The 16,532-nt window shown below is 42.9% G+C and overlaps 1 protein-coding gene and 1 long non-coding RNA gene across 2 annotated transcripts; one reads left to right on the top strand and one right to left on the bottom strand.

Moving 5' to 3' along the window:
- Nucleotides 1-35: 35 nt before the first annotated feature.
- Nucleotides 36-8,912, bottom strand: LCTL (lactase like). Its single transcript, XM_008923131.2, has 13 exons — nucleotides 8,798-8,912; nucleotides 7,654-7,814; nucleotides 6,114-6,201; nucleotides 5,761-5,870; nucleotides 5,369-5,497; nucleotides 4,806-4,901; nucleotides 4,040-4,094; nucleotides 3,786-3,947; nucleotides 2,917-3,191; nucleotides 2,517-2,643; nucleotides 1,876-2,075; nucleotides 1,325-1,388; nucleotides 36-151 (listed from the first exon to the last, which is right to left on the bottom strand). Exons 1-13 carry the CDS (start codon nucleotides 8,910-8,912, stop codon nucleotides 36-38), a joined length of 1,698 nt encoding a protein of 565 aa, XP_008921379.1.
- A 4,777-nt stretch (nucleotides 8,913-13,689) lies between these two features.
- LOC108639095 lies at nucleotides 13,690-16,293 on the top strand. Its single transcript, XR_001920256.1, has 3 exons — nucleotides 13,690-13,903; nucleotides 14,420-14,642; nucleotides 16,207-16,293. It is a non-coding gene; the product is annotated as an uncharacterized LOC108639095 (long non-coding RNA).
- The last annotated feature ends 239 nt before the right edge of the window (nucleotides 16,294-16,532 follow it).

Genomic DNA, 16,532 nt, shown 5'->3' with positions numbered 1-16,532 from the left:
CCTTTTGCCCAGTGAAAGTGTGTGAATGTGTAATTTTAGGTGTGATTTCGAAGGTAGAATATGAGTAGGACAATACAGATGAGGATGCAGAGTGTGAAAACTGTAGGAAGAACAATCTCTGTCACCATTTCCATGTGAGTAATCAGGGAATCTAGAATTTGAGAAATGAGGAATATGTAAGAAATTTATTCCTTTGGAGTGCACTAAAAGAGAGTTTGCATAAATTAAGGATTTTTTTGAGCATAAAATTGTTGACATTGGCATAAACAGCAAAGAAAACAAACAAAATTTCAGCAGTCTGCAAAAGCTGGAGCAAATCCATGACAGTTTTCCCCCTTTTTTTCTTTCTGAGGTAATTTTTGGAAGACATTCAGGGCTCAAAGGGCTGTAAAAATGATGTTTGCTAGGAATTAGTTTCAGTGTATTAACAGTATTTTATCATGCCTTTGATTTTTATTCCCTCCACCTGAAGGGGAAAGGGTAGAAAATTGTCCAAGAGAAATCCTTGGGAGGCACTTGGGCCCTTTTTGTGATTGTCCTGTAGCTGTTTGAAAAATCAAAAGGGTTTTATTAAAAGGGTAGAATTTTATCCCCCAGGAAAGCCTGGAAGAGCTCAGGAAACCCAGTTCATTCCCACAGAACATGGAACTCGGGAGCTGAGGCTGAGCAGGATAAACTTGGGATGACTGACCTTTCCTACCATGTGGAATTTAGCTCATCCTCCTTGTAAGACTCCATAACACTAATTTATCTTTCTTAAAAGCTGCAGAAACCCACTGGGGTTGATTGTTTAACTCAGGAATTGTGGAGGGGCCTGGATTACCCCAGGAATGCTGGCTGAGCCTGGCACTGGAAGCTGCAGAGCCTCCAGTGTTCCCTGTCCTTGAGCAGCTGCTCTGAGCTGCTGGTGGCTTTGTTACCAGAGTAAAACTTGGCTTAACCTTAGGCCAGGCCTTGGCCCTTTTCTTTTATGGTTGCACTTTGTGTAGAAATCAAACACTTAGAGATTTTCTCTCTGGGTTGGTTTGTGTTTGCAAAAGCATTTAGCACTTTTATTTTCAGGAGAACCCTGTCATCCCTAACCTCGGTTTTAAGCAGGATCTCTTCCAGTTCGTGTGTTCCACCAAGATCCCAAGTTAATCCATTCCCCTACAGTGGTTTTAGTTGGAGAGAGTAAATAAACACATTTTTCTTTAGAGGCTTTTTGTGCTTTCAGGGAGAAAATCCCTTTTAGGACCTTGTTAGTAGGACTGTTCACAGAGAAATTTAAAATCTGGAAATTCCATAAAGTGCTTTTGTAAAACAAAAGCAGACCCATCCTTACCTGCAGCGAGGAGATGGTGTGTGGAAGAGCAGGAGTCCATGGCCTTCCTGTACCAGTTTTCCACCTGGGAAGGTCGACAGCAGTTCTGTTACAGTGCAAGATTCTGCCCCTTCTCTGTCCCTCAGCACTTGTCCACTATAACAGACTCGAAACTACTTTATTCTCTCAAAATCTCAATGATTTTCTCCAAGTTCCTTCGTGTCTCTGTGGGTTTTGTTGCAATATATTTCTCCAAGTTAATTGTTTAATAAGATTTTTAAAATCACATCATGATATGTACTACCTTGCTGCAAAATGATATGGAATATATGTAATTTTCTACCTAGAAATCTGACAGGGCACTGCTACCTTCTGATTCAGTAATTCCAATTAGAGTTTTTGGAAACAGTAATCGAGGCTGTTCCCACTTTCAGTGTCTGTGAAACACATCCCTAATTTACACAACCCAAGTATCACTTCATGTACCATATTCAGACAAGTTTCCTGAAATCCTATGAGATATTTGCCCGTGTATTGAAGAAAAAAAGAATAAAACCAGCAGTTCACATCACCTCTCTTGGATTTGGGAATCCATTGGCACTGATAATCTTTTTATAATAGTCAGCAGATGCCTTTGGGTACCGTGGCTTGTTCTTGTTTTTGAAGTCAATGTGGTAAAGCCCAAATTTTTCAGAGAATCCTTTGTTCCATTCGAATTTATCCAGCAGGGACCAGGCAGTGTAACCTTTCACATTGACTCCATCATTGAGAGCTGCAAACACAAACCAAAAGATTCTGGGAAATGTGTTTGTGGTACTTCAAATACTCTGTATTTAAGTCTGTAGGTGTTTGGGTTTATACCAGGAAGAGATGGGGAGGAGGACAGGAAAAAAGCAAAGTAAAAAGTCATTTGGAGTCTTTAAAAATGCTGTCTTTAGCTTAGAGGTCCCAGAGCTTTGTGAACGTGGTAATTAAGTGCAATTTCTCCTTTTTGAACATGGAAAAACTGCTGATCTGTTGCAATATTAAATCTCATGGAGGTTATTATGTTTATTAGCATCAGTAGATTTGCTTCCATTGTCATTTTGCTGACAATTTATCATCTCCTTTCACCCTTAGATATTTATTTCTTTACGATGTAAAAGACAAGTAGAGATAACCAGAAGGTGAAAACACTCAAAAAGTCCAACCCCTAAAAGGTGTTTTAAGTTACCTTTGAGTATCTCATTGATGTATCCCTTCAGGTACTGGATCCTGCCCTCATCACACAGCTCAGTGCACTGGGCTGCCTCAGACACCCCGTTCTCTGTCACATAAATGAGGGGGTTCCCATACTGGGTCTGCAAACAAGGGGGTTTACATAAAATAACTTTATTTTGACAACACAAAGCTAGAAAAAAATGCCCTAAAAGCGATTTTCTAGGTTTACTTAGTAAGAAAAAGGTAACTAGGAATTTAATATAACTACAGTTTTATTTTAAAAGGAAACCTCCCAGTGTGACAAGATAAATATTTAGGGGGGAACTGTTGAAAATCAAAGAGTGTAAATGCAGCTCCTGTGTGTAACCAGGCATTTTGTTGGCTCTTTTTAATTAAAGATCTCCTCTACTCACCTTGATGAAGTTGAGCAATCTTCTGAACCCCCAGGGCACAGAATAAAGCCACTTAGGACCCGGAGCTGGCCAGTTGGGGTCCACCAGTTCAGCCAAGTCCCTGTCAGTGTGGTAACCAGACACTTGGAGAAAGGGAAAGTTCTTCTGCAGGACATAGCGAGTGGTGAAATGACCTATTCCCAGGAAATCTGAGGTGCCTTTAATGTAGGTTTTCTCTTGCACTGAGAAGGTTGGTAATCTGGATGTCCCCAGGCCCTGCTGGGCGCTCTTCCTGCCTATCAGAATAATGGCAGGAAACACTTGTGAGGGGCAGGAAATTTGTTTGCTTTCCCTCACCAGCAGTAAATCAGAGAACTGTGAAATCCTGGAATGGTTTGGGTTGGAAGGGACCTGAAAGATAATCCCATTCCACCCCCTGCCATGGGCAGGGACACCTTCCACTGTCCCAGGTTGCTCCAAGCCCTGTCCAACCTGGCCTTGGACACTTCCAGGGATCCAGGGGCAGCCACAGCTTCTCTGGGCAACCTGTGCCAGGGCCTCCCCACCCTCCCAGGGAAGGAATTCTTATGGTTTTCCTGAGCTTGATGTAAGTGTAGAGGCCACTTGGGTTTGATTGCTTCTTTAAGATGAAAGAATCTTTCATCCTTTTAGTTTGGAGAAGTGAGTTGGGTGCAATACATGGAAAACCAGTGATTTAAAGTGTTCTGGTGTGTCCCCAAACTGCTCAGGAGCCGTGTCCGCCCTGGGGGCCATCGATGTCTCACCTGTGCCCTCATCCCTGACTAAAGTACATACTGGCCAGGAGCTATTCCCTTTAATGTGCTCAAAGTGTGGGATTTATTCATCTTTAGTTGGTTACTGGGACTTACCCACATAATTCTTCATGACCTCTGGGTAGTCCCCTCTGTAAATGGGGTTTGCAAACCAGCCCAGGTGGAACTGGATGTACCTCTCAGCGGCGTCCCTGTCTGTCTGGCTGTGGGGGTCAACAGGCTCCCCCCAGCCACTGGTCAGGGAGATTCCCACCATCCCTAAAAACACAGAGGGACAATTCTGCAGTTTGTGCATCATCTCTAAGCCCTTCCCATAAATCAAGGACAATCCCAGGATGATTCCTGCTTACCTTGCTGCTCCCTGCGCCACGTGTTGTTGTAGGAGTGCCAAACCTTGGCGTGAGTCTGCAAATTAAAACACAGTCAATCACCTGCATGTTTGAACCTGTTATGCCATGGGCAGTATTGCAAAGCTGGTGAAGAGCAGTTTTTGCACTAAGATCTGTCTGAAAGTATCACAGAATTTCTTTTAGGTGTGTCACAGAAGCTTTCATTTCGTGTAAGAGGTCAAAAAGCATTTATGCAAGATTCCTTCCTGAACTCCAGGAGATCCCCAGGGAGGTAACACACATTACTATACATCCATAGTAACTATATATCTACTATATAGATACAGTCACTGGAGTGTTCTGTCCATGTCTCCAGTCTTTGCATGTCTTTGCCTAATTCATTCAGGCAGGTGAACACTAATTTTAACAAGCAGTAGCCTTCCTTCCCTTCCTGAAGTCACTTTGCAAAATTCCAGTTCATTTCAACAGGTCAGGATATTATTGCTTGTTTCTGGAGTAACCTGGATATTTGCTTTTCAATCAGATTGAAACTTACTATGAGGCACTTAAATTATAAGGAAAATTGAAGTTGATGCAACAGTGTCACATCAAGCACCTACAATTCCAGGCTACACTGGAATATTCACTGGTGGTTTAAAGGCAGGGGATAATTTCCATGTCCTACTTGGAAATTCCATTGCTATGAAACTATATCTCTGTTTAAAGAGTAAAATTTGCTAAAAAATTCTTAATTAACATATAATTTAAAGCATGATTTCAGTGTTACTTTGATGATGTGGTGAGCAGCCTTGTATGCTCCACACCCCCCGAGCTTCAGTCCTGGGGCGTGTTCTCCTGTCTCATAACCATTCTCAGCAACTGCCTGCAAAGACACAGAGTTAGTTCTTCTCCAAGGAATGTGCTGCCATGCTATGGATTGGGATTCTGTGCTCCCCTGCAGGGGCTGTCCCTCTCCAATCCCATTTTTCCTCCCCTTGGCTCCCATCTGCTCCCACCCTGCCTGGTTGATAACGTGCTGTGGCTTGTTGGGAACAAGGTGCTGGTGACTGGTGTTCATGGAGTGACCTGATGAAATTCAGGAGGGGCCTCTCTGATTCCTGTCCCTCTTTCCTCTCCAGCTGATGATTTTTTAAAACTTCACTGGAATTTTATCTTAAAACTCAACCTTTGTGCAAGCTCTGCCCACCGAGATTTTTGGCCACGAAGATTAATGGTCTAAGTCTCTCCCTTTCCTTCTCCCCCTCCCATTTCTAACCTACTTTCCTCTAGTGTCACTTCCATGGATTTCTGGGAACAGAAGGGTTTGGAAGGACAGCACTGATAACTTACCCAAGGGTTGCTGAAAGTAATCCAGTGTTTCACACGATCACCAAACTTCTCAAAACACAGATTTGCATAATCATTAAAGTAATTTATCATGCTTATATTCTGCCAGCCTCCATATTTTTCTTGGAGAACCTTTGGGAATATGAATTTCAAGAATTGATAATTGTACTTAAAGTTCAGCTGCTTGTTAACAAAGACTTTATGTCAGTAGCTCAGAAGGAGATTTTTCAAAACTTCAATGCATATAAAATAGAAATGAATAGGAAATAGTTGAAAGTACTTAAAGTCATGCAGATATCATTAATTTTCTAAAGTCATTTTAGTCCTTAAACATAGAAATACTTTATATTTGATACTTTATCTTTGATGTTTCATTAATCTAAATATTGTCTTACCTGTGGAAGATCCCAGTGGTAGAGGCTCACAATAGGGGTAATGTTGTTTTCCAGGAGGCTGTTAATTGTGTCATTGTAGAACTGGATTCCCTTCTCATTCAGCTGCTCAGCTGATGGAAAGCACAGACAAGGAATTCCCTGGCTTGGTTCTCAAAGAACTGAAGGAATAGAAATCTAAAAATTTTGACTAAGGAATTGTCCATTTCAGCAATGGGAACACTGTAATGGGTAAACTCTGTTCTGCAAAGAAACTGAAACCTGTTTAACAGTAATTTTAAACAACTGTGGGTTATTCAGGAGGCAAATTCCTGATAAAAATAGTGGTGAGAATGTAGGGAAATTGTTGTGCTTACCTTTGATTCCAGTGGGCATAATCCGAGGCCACGAGATGGACAAGAGGTAGTGATTCACTTTGAGCTCCTTCAGTAACTGGATGTCATCCTGGGAAAAGAAAATCCCCCACATCCCAAGGCTGAGCAGAACAACTTCAGGTACTCATCTGTCCTAACTGATCCTGAATGCAGAAAATCTGCAGAGGAGTTCCCCAAAAGGGGATTCCATCTGTTATTTTTGATTTTGAGATGGTTGGTTCTACTGGTATCCTTTCTTTTTTTTTTTTTTTTGGACACTCCAAAGAAGTCCTGTAATGTTTTCTGTAACTATGGAAACAGAAGGGTTTGACCCTCAGGACTGAAATGTAAGTTGAGGTATTTTGCACCACAATGATATTTATGTCAGAATTTGTCAGAAAATAATAGAAGCCTGTAAATCTTGACCTCAAACATTTCAGCTTAGGCTGAAAACATGGTTGCACAGGCTTTCATTTATTACCCTACACTGGAGTTAGGAAAAAACCTAAATTCCATATGAATACATGTTCTTATTGTAAGAAATCATCCATCTTCAATATTAAAAGAAATTAGCAATTGATAGTGTTTGAGCCAATGCAAATTCTGATGATTAAAGCAAATAAAGAATGCTTTCATAGAAAGAAGACCCTGTAACTGGGCACATACCAGTAAGTTTTAGAAAGTGTCTCAAAATCCCAGCCCAGAGAGGTGGGTAAATGTTGAAATGACTTTGTTTCTGCCCAGATCCTCTCTGAAAAATGTCCTGTGCTCATCACGTCCATCTCTTCGGGTGCCACAGCCCAGTGAGGCTCAGCCCCAGCCTCTGTGAGGGTTTTTATTAATCTGTTCTTTCAAACTGCTGCTGGTTTGAGAGACCACATGAAACCTCTCCTGTATTTCCCCATTTTAGCAGAGTAAAGCACAAAAGGTTTCTTTTCTCTTAGTTCTTGCTGAAACCTCTGATTCTCCCATGGGGAGAAACCTCAGTGGAATAGAACTTAAAATGAGTTGGAATCCCAATTATGTGATACTGGCTTATCCCAGGCATTTGGATTCCTCTTGCTGTGGATGTGTCTTCCCTCCAGGACAGTCACTGGAAAATTGTTTTTGATGGTTTTGAGCTTGGAAACATCTTGTGAATAGAGCTGCACTGATTATTTATTTGTTACCCATTCAAAAAAGGGGAAACATTCAGAGTGAATTTTAAAGCCTCTTGAAAACACATAGAAAACCTCAAGCACACAGAGAAAAGTGTCAGTTTTATTCAAAGCTCAAATGTGTCCATTGTTCTAACTAAGGATCTGGAAGTTCTACACAATTTGGAATGACACCAAAATCCTGCCAAATGGAGACATGTTTGGGAAGTGCAGTGGTGTGATTGATTCAGTGAGATTGTTGGGAAAGAAGAAGTGATTAAGAAGTAATTAAGAATATCATCCCAAGTTTAAGGAGCCTATAGAGCAACTAAAGGTGTTATTTCCAGGTGGGAAATGAGGAGCATGGAATGGCTCCAGGGTGTTTGCAGAGGTGAAGGGAAGGGTACCTTGACTCTGTAGTATCCATCACAGGCTGAATCTCCCGTTTCATTCCTGAACACTTTCCCTTTCCTGTGGGTAAAAGCATCCCAGATACTTGGTCCTTTCCCATCCTTGTCCCAGGCCCCCTCAGTCTGGTAGGCAGAGCTTCCCACACCCCAGAGGAAACCTGGAGGGAAAACAAGGGAGTTACTCCAACATTTTCCTCCTAAACTGGTCTTGGTACTAAATTTTAACAGGAGAAAGGAACTGAATGTGAAGGTCCTGACAAAAGGCCAGTGTTTTCCATGTGAAAATGTATCAGTGCCTAAAAAGGGACTGTCTGAATGTGGGGTGTAAACTGGAGGTGTTCTAAGGCACTGGAAAGGAATCTCATTCTTAAATGTATTAAATATATAAAATCTATTTTATAGTGATGAGGTAGTGCTTTGATAGCATGGCAGAAAGGTCTTACTGTAAAAAAAAAATAATAGAGGTTTTCACATCATTTTTCCCTGCTGGTTTTTGTGGTGGTTTTAGCAACCACAAGTCTAGCTGTTATGTAAAATAAATAGAAATATTCTGCATTACTTTCCTATTATTACACAAAATACCACGAGGAATCCATTTCATAAACCACTTAAAAACTTGAGCATGAAAAGCAGTCAGATGTCCTTCTAATTCTGATTTTGCTTGAGTGAAATGTATATATAAATATATGTTGAAGAAAGGATAAAGTTCATAAATCAGTACTGAAGAGTGGATTGAATAATATAAACAGCTTGAAACAAGCCCAGTTATTTCACCTATTTCTTAAGTCAGCTGCAAAGGTTATTTTTAGTTTAAAATATTTCATTAGTTTTAGATTATTTATGAGAAAGGAGGGGAGTTCTCAGGTGTGATTTGTTGTACTCTGCATCTTAGAAAAAGGGAAATATAAGTAAAGGAATATGAAATTATAATCTGTTAGCATTTAGTACGTGTTTAGTGTTTGAAGTGACTACGGAGTGCAGGGTTCTGTGGCTCCTGGTGTTCCCAAGGATGTAACTGCCCTGTGGTTTTGTCTCTGCCCTTTCCCTGGAAGCACAAGGAAAACCTTTGTGGTCACTTGTGCAACCCCCCAGGTGGATGTGGAAGGCTGGAACCCCCCAGGCAAGGGTGGCCCCGGAGTACCAGCTGGAAAGGTGCCGTAGTAGAAGGAGCCGGGGTTGTTCTTTGTCCACTGGAAGTCCTGGGCCGTGCCCAGCCCCAGGAGCAGCAGCACAGCCCAGCCCCTCAGCGTGTCCATCCTCAGGGCTCCTCTGCACGGTCCACCTGGCAAGGGAAGAGCACTGTCAGGAGCTGCTGCTCCACAGCTGAGGGGATCCAAGGGAAAAGCTGATTTTTAGTGCTCAGGAGGTTCCATGTCGGCAAAGGCCAAAAGCAGCACTTGGGTGAAGTGGAAGATGCAGCTTCTGGCAGGGTGAGGAAAACCAGGGAAGAATGAAACACCTGATTATAACCACTAAGACCTGCCTGTTTTCCATGATTACTTTATTCTGAAAGTCTCTGTGTTGTTCTGAGTTCCAAACTCTCCCACTGGGGTCAGTAACTAAACCCCTGCAAACTGCCAGGAGAGAAGTGGTTGTGCTCCAGTCTCTTACCCCTGAATGTGATGGCAGCAAACCCTGGGCAAGTTGTAAAGGAAAATTAACACTTGCAATTATTGCAGCTTTAATTAATTGCAGCTTTTATCTCAGTGATGTCCCTTTTATCCAGTCCCAGCCTCAATTTTCAATTTTAACTGTGACATCAAATTAAGCTCTTGGTGGAGCAATAGTTTAACTATTTTAACTGTGTTAAAGTTTCAGAAGGGCTTTGTAGAGCAGCAGTTTTTCCCCCCAGTTGATACAGTTCTCATGTGTTTCACTGAGAAGAAGTACAAATATCTTATAAAAAGTCATGTTTTGCATTGGAGTGCCTGACCAAAATAAACCCCTAAGTTTGGTAAAACCCAAAAGGCAAAGGAACCCTTTTGCAGAACATGGAGTAAATGTACAATCTCAGAGGCCTCTGGTTCCTCTGTGTTTACTAATGATCATTCCATGTCTCCTGGTTAACACAGGAACTGCACAGCTGGCTTGGGAAAATGGAACTACTTCAGCACCAAAGGCTTTAGTCTCAGATTAAAAATATCTCCACCTCTGCATTTTGAACGGGAACATTTGGATTGCAACGGGAAAAAAAAAGAGCAGACTACAAACATTTAAAACATCAGCTCTAAATACTCTAGAAGTACTTTTATTTGGACTAAAAGGGCTGCAAATGTGATTTTAATTTAGATGTTGACAGTCCAGTGCAGCTCTTCAGCCTAGTCAGTACATTTAAATGTAGTGTTACCCTTGGTGTTTTGTCAGCAATGACCAACAGTCACATGGAAAGAAGGCAGGAGAAAACAAATTGTGTTCTGGGGGGTCTGTCAGTGGTTTCTGTGGCTGAGGCTTTACCCCAGGGCAGAAGGACTGGCTGGTTTTACAGGGGTGCTGATAATTCTCTTCCAAAGTCAGAGTGGGGCTTTAACAACATTTTAGGGAGTTTATTCTGGTTTTAGGCAGTTGTGGTGACCTAATTCGTCATTTGGGTAACTCACAGAAGCTCACAGAATCTGTGATCGACACCCTAATGATTCTGTGAATATTTTAGGGGTTTGTTATGGGTTTAGACATTTGTAACTCTCTGATTCGTATTTGGGGAGCTGGGAGCTCAGTTGGAGCTCAGGATAATGAATCAAAATCAGGATATTTTTTTCACTCTTTGGCCTGATTATTCTTCTTGTTAGTAGCAGTATCAGAAATCATTTCAGTACCTCATGAACTGCTCAAGCACAAGAATCACATTATGATTTTACAACCCCCTGCACTGAAGAAAACAGTCTTATGGACAGTCCCTTGTGGAATATTCAATCCATTACTTTTCAAATCAATACATCTATTTTGGAACTATTCATTGCTCTGTTTTTCTGGCAGGTACCTTTACAAATCAGTAGAATAAACAGCTATTCAAACAGTGCAAAAAGGTTCAATAAGTTCAGACTGTAAAGCTGGCCCTGGAAAAACCCTTTTGACCCTCATGTTCTCTGGCAGCTCCAGAACCTCCTGCCCTGCTTATAAATGGAGTTATTTTCATTTCCCCCCATTCCTGCCTTACCTGGTGTTCTTCACAACAGATGTGTCCTAACTGGGCGATTCCTCTGGACTGCCACAAACCTGCCAGGGCATTCAGAATAAACTGACTTTCCCACAGGAATTGCATGGAATGGATCCAGCTGCCACAAAAACTCGGGAGAAACATCTAGTCGAAAACAGCATTTTGTTCACTTGGAGGCAAAACAAAAAAGAACAATCCTTTTGTATCCACAGTCAAATGTGCAGGACAAGCTTTAGCTTAACCATAGGAATCTGTTAGCAGGGAGGGATTTTCCTGTGTGAGCAAAATCAGCTTTGCAGGGATCTATACATTCCCACCCAACTGCACTGGCTCCTGAACAGGGTTGGTAGACATTTCCATCTCCAAACATCCACGGTGTTGGGAGACATTTGCCATCAGGAATTGTAGTGATGGGACAAGGAGTGAAGGGTTCAAACTGATAGAGGGGAAATTTAGGTGAGATATTGGGAAGGAATTCCTGGCTGGGAGGGTGGGGAGGCCCTGGCCCAGGTTGCCCAGAGAAGCTGTGGCTGCCCCTGGATCCCTGGAAGTGTCCAAGGCCAGGTTGGACGGGGCTTGGAGCAACCTGGGACAATGGAAGGTGTCCCTGCCCATGGCAGGGGGTGGAATGGGATTATCTTTCAGGTCCCCTCCAACCCAAACCATTCCAGGATTCTGTGATTCCATGATTTTTCTCTTGGTGAAAATGTCTGTGTCCCAAATGGTGTTTCCCAGGGAGATCTCACTGACAGGTTTTGTTAGACCAAGGGCTTTGTCTTTACATGGATCATTTTGAATCAGGATGCAGGCTTGGAAAATAATATCCTTTTTCTTTTCTCTTGTTTCTAGAGGAATTCCTTAGGGTGATGTCTGTGGAAACACCAGCTCTCCAGTCTGGAGGTTCAGCTCAAGCTCTTCATTCTTTTAGTTCTGTGAGTTCCCTTTCAGTCCCCTCTTGTGAATAATGTGCATTTAAAAGGCCATGAAACGAGATGTAACCCATTGCTGGGCTGCAAACAGTGTTTTCAGACATTTCTGTCAGGTGTGGAAAACCTTCCTGTGCTGAGGGAGAAGGGAAGAGCCTCCCAAGAGCAGCAGGGAAGGGAACTGCAGGAAAGGGCAGAGGGAGGCTCTGGACAACACTGATACAACCAGGAGTGGGAACCTTTCCCACAGCCCCCCTGAGGAAAGGGAGTCTGGGAGCCAGGGGAGTCCCCCAGGGGCAGCAGGAGCAGCTCCAGCCCCGGGTGGGTGATGTTCTCCTCCCTGCTGTGCTCCCCGGGAGCTGCTGCACACTGGGGGTGGGTGGTTCCTGCCGTGGAACCCGCTCTGCTGTGCTTTTGCAGCTGGACAGTTGGTAAACAACCCCCCCATTTATTTATTTAGCTCATCGAGTTTGTCTTTTTTTTTTGGTCTTTTATTTTCGAGCAGAACCGGTGCCCTCTCGTGGCCAATTCAGTGATAAAGTATTAACGGCAGAACGTTGCCTGATAAAACAAGCAACAACTTTTTAGTTCGTGTGGAGCCTCTGACCTCCGAAGTGAAAAAAGGCATGGAAATTAGAGTGGGAATGTTGTCAGGAGCAGGGCTCTGTACACTTGTTTGCCTTCCTGCTCGTTGGGTGGGACCATTTTCAAGCACTGAAAATCCACTCTGGAATATCCCTTGTGATTTATGATGCACAGGAGGGGCAGTGTTGGATAGGTGGGTCAGCCTGCAGGGGAGTTTGGTGCCCAAGGCACGTTTTTAAGCACTTATTTGTCATTTGTCACGTTTTATCTCCTGCAGAACTGGGTAGGACAGCAAAGCAGAGTCACTGCAGTGCTGTGCCATGCCAGAGTTGTGGTGATTAAGGCTTTCTCTTGACACAATCTTCTCCTGTGATGTTGTTTCCCAGTTTTCTGCATAAACAAGCCCATGAGATATTTACATTGTGACAACTTGGTCATTTTTTCCTCTTGGAAAAGTTTTATTAGCAGCAGTTTTTAAAAGGTGCCAGAAACACATCAAGGCTATAAAATCTTTTATTGTGTTTTACTGGTAAAAAGAATTTAAAAAAAAAATGTTCTTGGTGGATTCCATCCAGAATTTCCCAGTAAAATAATCTGGGAAGTGGGTTTTGCAACGGGCTCACTGTGTGGGTGTGAAGTCAGGGGAGAGTCACCACTGACTCTGGGGATGTTTTATCTGCTGTTCACTTGTCCACAGCCTGGAGTGGATCTTCATCCATAAATATGTAGGTATTTATGGATTCTCCTGCTGTGGAACACTGTGTGACCGTATCAGAAAAACTTTGGCACACACCCCGCTACCTGAAACAAATTGCTATTTATTTTCCCACTTCATTTTCTATTTTTGTGTTGCAGAACCTCTTATCTCCAGATGTACACCAGGCCTGGGTCACCCCTAACAGAAGATACCCTAAAACTGGTATTTATTGTTTTTTTCCTTTCAGCCCTTCCAAAGTAGAGGCTGTCTTTCCTAATTCCCTGGCAGCTGTTCAGACAACCAGACCAAATCATCCTCACACAATTATGACCTATCTCCCCAGCTTCCTGATTCTTCATTCTTCCAAACTACACTCCCTTCCCAACCTTGAATAGGCCTTTTCTGTCTCAGAGAGAAACATCCTTTCTTATTATACAGCAACCAGAAAACCACGTAATTTTTCCAGTGTGTGGTCTAATACAACTACACTGAGATATTGGAGGGTTTTCAAAATCAAAACAAAACCCACTTACAATTGTTCTTGGAACAAGAACACTTGTATAACTGTGCTTGGATTTTTCTGTGTTACAAAATGACTTTCCTTGCGTTTCCTTAGCTGGTTTTGGAAAGTTTTTTGTCTAAAGCTCGACTGGTCTTGCTTTTCAGAGAAAAACAGGCAATTTTGGGAGTGAGTGAAATGAGGATGCCTTGGTGCCCACCTCTGCTGGCCTCCCACTGTGGGAACACCAGTCTTGTATCCTGGGAATTCTGTGGGCAGCTTCTGAAGCCAGTCTCCATGGGAAGAAAACCTCCAGAGCGTGGAAGATCTTGTGTTTGAATCCTGAGCTCCTGATCCCTGAGATCCTTGAGATGAGCTGGAGATGGGTAACTCTAAAACTTACCCCATATTTCCTTAGCAGCTCCTACACTCTTGTGCTCTCCTGTTTTGTGCCCATGGAGCTCACTGAGGAGCTGTTATCACTGCTTTTACTGGGGGAATTTTTGGAAAAATTAAACTGTTTGAGAGTCTGCCATCTCTTGTTTTGCAAAGAAATACCATAAAGATTGGCAAAGACAGGGTAAATCTGAGATCTATTCTAGTTGTCCTAAAAGCTCCCATTTTAAAGGGGTCATTTCCAAACAAGCTCCTAAATTGTTTATTCTTAATAAAGTTTCTTGGTGTATGCAGAGAGGAGCAGAAACTTCTCCCTTTTGGGGAACTCCCAAATGGTCAAAACTGAGACTTTATGTTGCATCTTGGAATTTGAATGCCCAGGCTCAGTTTCTGCTTGAAAATCCCAATAATAAATGACAGATGTTACAAAGCCCTGGGTGCTGTGAGGAAGGTCACAAGAGTTTGCTTCTAAGAATCAATTTGAATTTCTCTTTTCCTGCTGACAGCTCCATGCTAAGGGTGGGCCTGCATTTGATGGGAGCCCTGCAAGCTGCTGCAGGCTACCCCTGATTGGAATTCCCTTGGATTGGCCTAATTGCAGGCTCTGCCATCATCTGTTTGCAATCACAAAGAGGAAGCTTCTGAAGCTTGGGAATGAGAGAAAATGAAGTGTCCTGACACAACTTCAAAACATCCAGAATGCTCTTGGAGGTTTTCCCATCGCTGTTTGTGAGTAGGAACAAAAAGGCACAGTTCTATTTCCTTTCCATGGCCATCTTTACCCTGCACCCATAAAATAAATACAGGCAGCAAGGAAGAATAGTGGTAATTAATGAAGGTCCCCGAGCTGATAATGAGTAAGAGTTCCTGAGTTGTTTTGGAAGGGGTTGAATTAGTTCATTATTGAATTAGGTCATTACTAAAATCATACAATTGTTCTTTCTATGGACAGTCAGCTTAGATTATGAAACATTCCAATTCAGTGCTTCAAATTCAGTTTAAAACACACCCTTGAGCATTTTATCTGTGGTGCTGCCCTGGAAGGCAGGACACCACTCCTGTCTCATGCACCAAACAGCCACAAATTGTCTGGGAGTGGCAGATAAAGGCCTTTAATGACTAAAGACACTGAGAATGGTTTTGCTTCTGTCCAGGGTTAGAGCTTTGGGCTGGAGAGGAAAGCTGAGAGCCTTGCAGAGCTCGGAGCTGAGCTCCAGGGAGAGGCAGCAGTGCACTGCTCTGGCAGCCTGGCACTGCCAGCCTGGCCTGGGCTGGCTTCCTCAGCCCCTCATCTGGGAGAGGGTTTGGAAAATGCCAGTGACAAGGGCTGCCCAGGGCACCAGTGAGCTGGAAACCTGGGATTTAGGGATAAACTCCTAGTGCTGGTTCAGTGGCCTGGCCAGGACAGGGGGAGAAGAGCAGCAAAGGAGTGCAGAAGGTTCTGTGCAGCCCCAGGACAGCTCTCCTTGGGCTGGAGTAGCAGGACTTGCCTCACACAGCCTCAGAACTACCAGGCTCCTTGTTTCCTAGGGAAAAGTTAAAATTTCCCAGGGAAAGTGTGAGGGTGAACTGGGATAGTCCCAATTCTTGTGCAGCCCTTACAGTGTCAGTTGTCTGGGGCCATGGCCTGGACCTCCTTGTAGCTTTTTTATTAAAACAAGCAAAACAAGCAGAGAAAAAAAGCAATGGCTTTTACTTTTGCTTGTTCAGGGATGAATCTCAGAGGCAAGGCCTTACTAGTGCTCAAATTCTGCTCCAGTCAAACACCAAGTGATGCCACTGGAGATTTAATGTGTTCTTGAAGTGAAATATCTGCCCCAGTGCTTTATCTCAGCCTCTTTATTGCTCTGGGGGCTGATCTGCAGCTGAATCTGTTGAAAGTGTGGCTAATTACAGCAGGGCTTAGATGAATTCTGAGAGCCTTTGGCACTGGGAAGGGTTAAAAACAGTCTGAACACAATAATAATGGTAGTATTTCTAAAACTGCGTCTAAGTGATAATAAGGTCGTGGCTGTGAGCTTTGTTTTTACTACATCACATCAAAAATGAGTCTTAGTTCCAGTCACTGCTGAAATACTTGAATTTGAGATGCTCCAAGGTGATTGAACACATTTTTAAAAAGCAGAGCTCTTCTTTACAATGAATCTCCCAGTTATGCCAAAACTACAAATTCCAAAATATATTTGTAATAATAATAGTAATAATAACAATAGTAATGATAATAATGCTCCAGACATGCCAGATTTCCAGGCCTGTGGATATGAACTGGGAGCACTGTGCATTTTCCTTTCAGCTGTCAGATCTCCTCTGAAAACAGTCTCACTGAAGGGAGGTTCAGATCAGCAACACGGACCAGAAGAGTGTCCAGAGATCAGAACAGTGAGTAAATGTTTTCAAAGACCCTTCTAACATAAGAATTTCTCTGGGGCTGTTGTCAAACAAGCAAAAGGACAGGGAATTATGGATTGATTTCCCTGACAGGGTGTGCAGGTGGGACTCCAGGCTCACATAAACTTGGGAATTATATTTCTCAGCTATTCCATTCTGGTGGAAGAACTTACAGCAGCGTTTTTCTGCAGAGATGGTGTCTCAAAAGCAGAGTTAATAATTTGTAGCCCA

This window comes from Manacus vitellinus, unplaced genomic scaffold (assembly GCF_001715985.3).
Source record: "Manacus vitellinus isolate BGI_N305 unplaced genomic scaffold, ASM171598v3 scaffold_16_pilon, whole genome shotgun sequence".
Taxonomy (NCBI): domain Eukaryota; kingdom Metazoa; phylum Chordata; class Aves; order Passeriformes; family Pipridae; genus Manacus; species Manacus vitellinus.
The sequence above is the reverse complement of the archived record's forward strand: the minus strand, read 5'-3'. Positions and strand labels throughout refer to the sequence as shown.

Bases quoted from the DNA above. Each gene is read 5' to 3' on its own strand.
- LCTL (XM_008923131.2), bottom strand. From the start codon at position 8,912: ATGGACACGCTGAGGGGCTGGGCTGTGCTGCTGCTCCTGGGGCTGGGC. The intron at 5,871-6,113 runs GTAAGCACAACA...GCTTTCCATCAG, and splicing joins TATGCCCACTGGAATCAAAG to CTGAGCAGCTGAATGAGAAG. The intron at 3,948-4,039 runs GTAAGCAGGAAT...CTGTGTTTTTAG, and splicing joins GTGGCGCAGGGAGCAGCAAG to GGATGGTGGGAATCTCCCTG.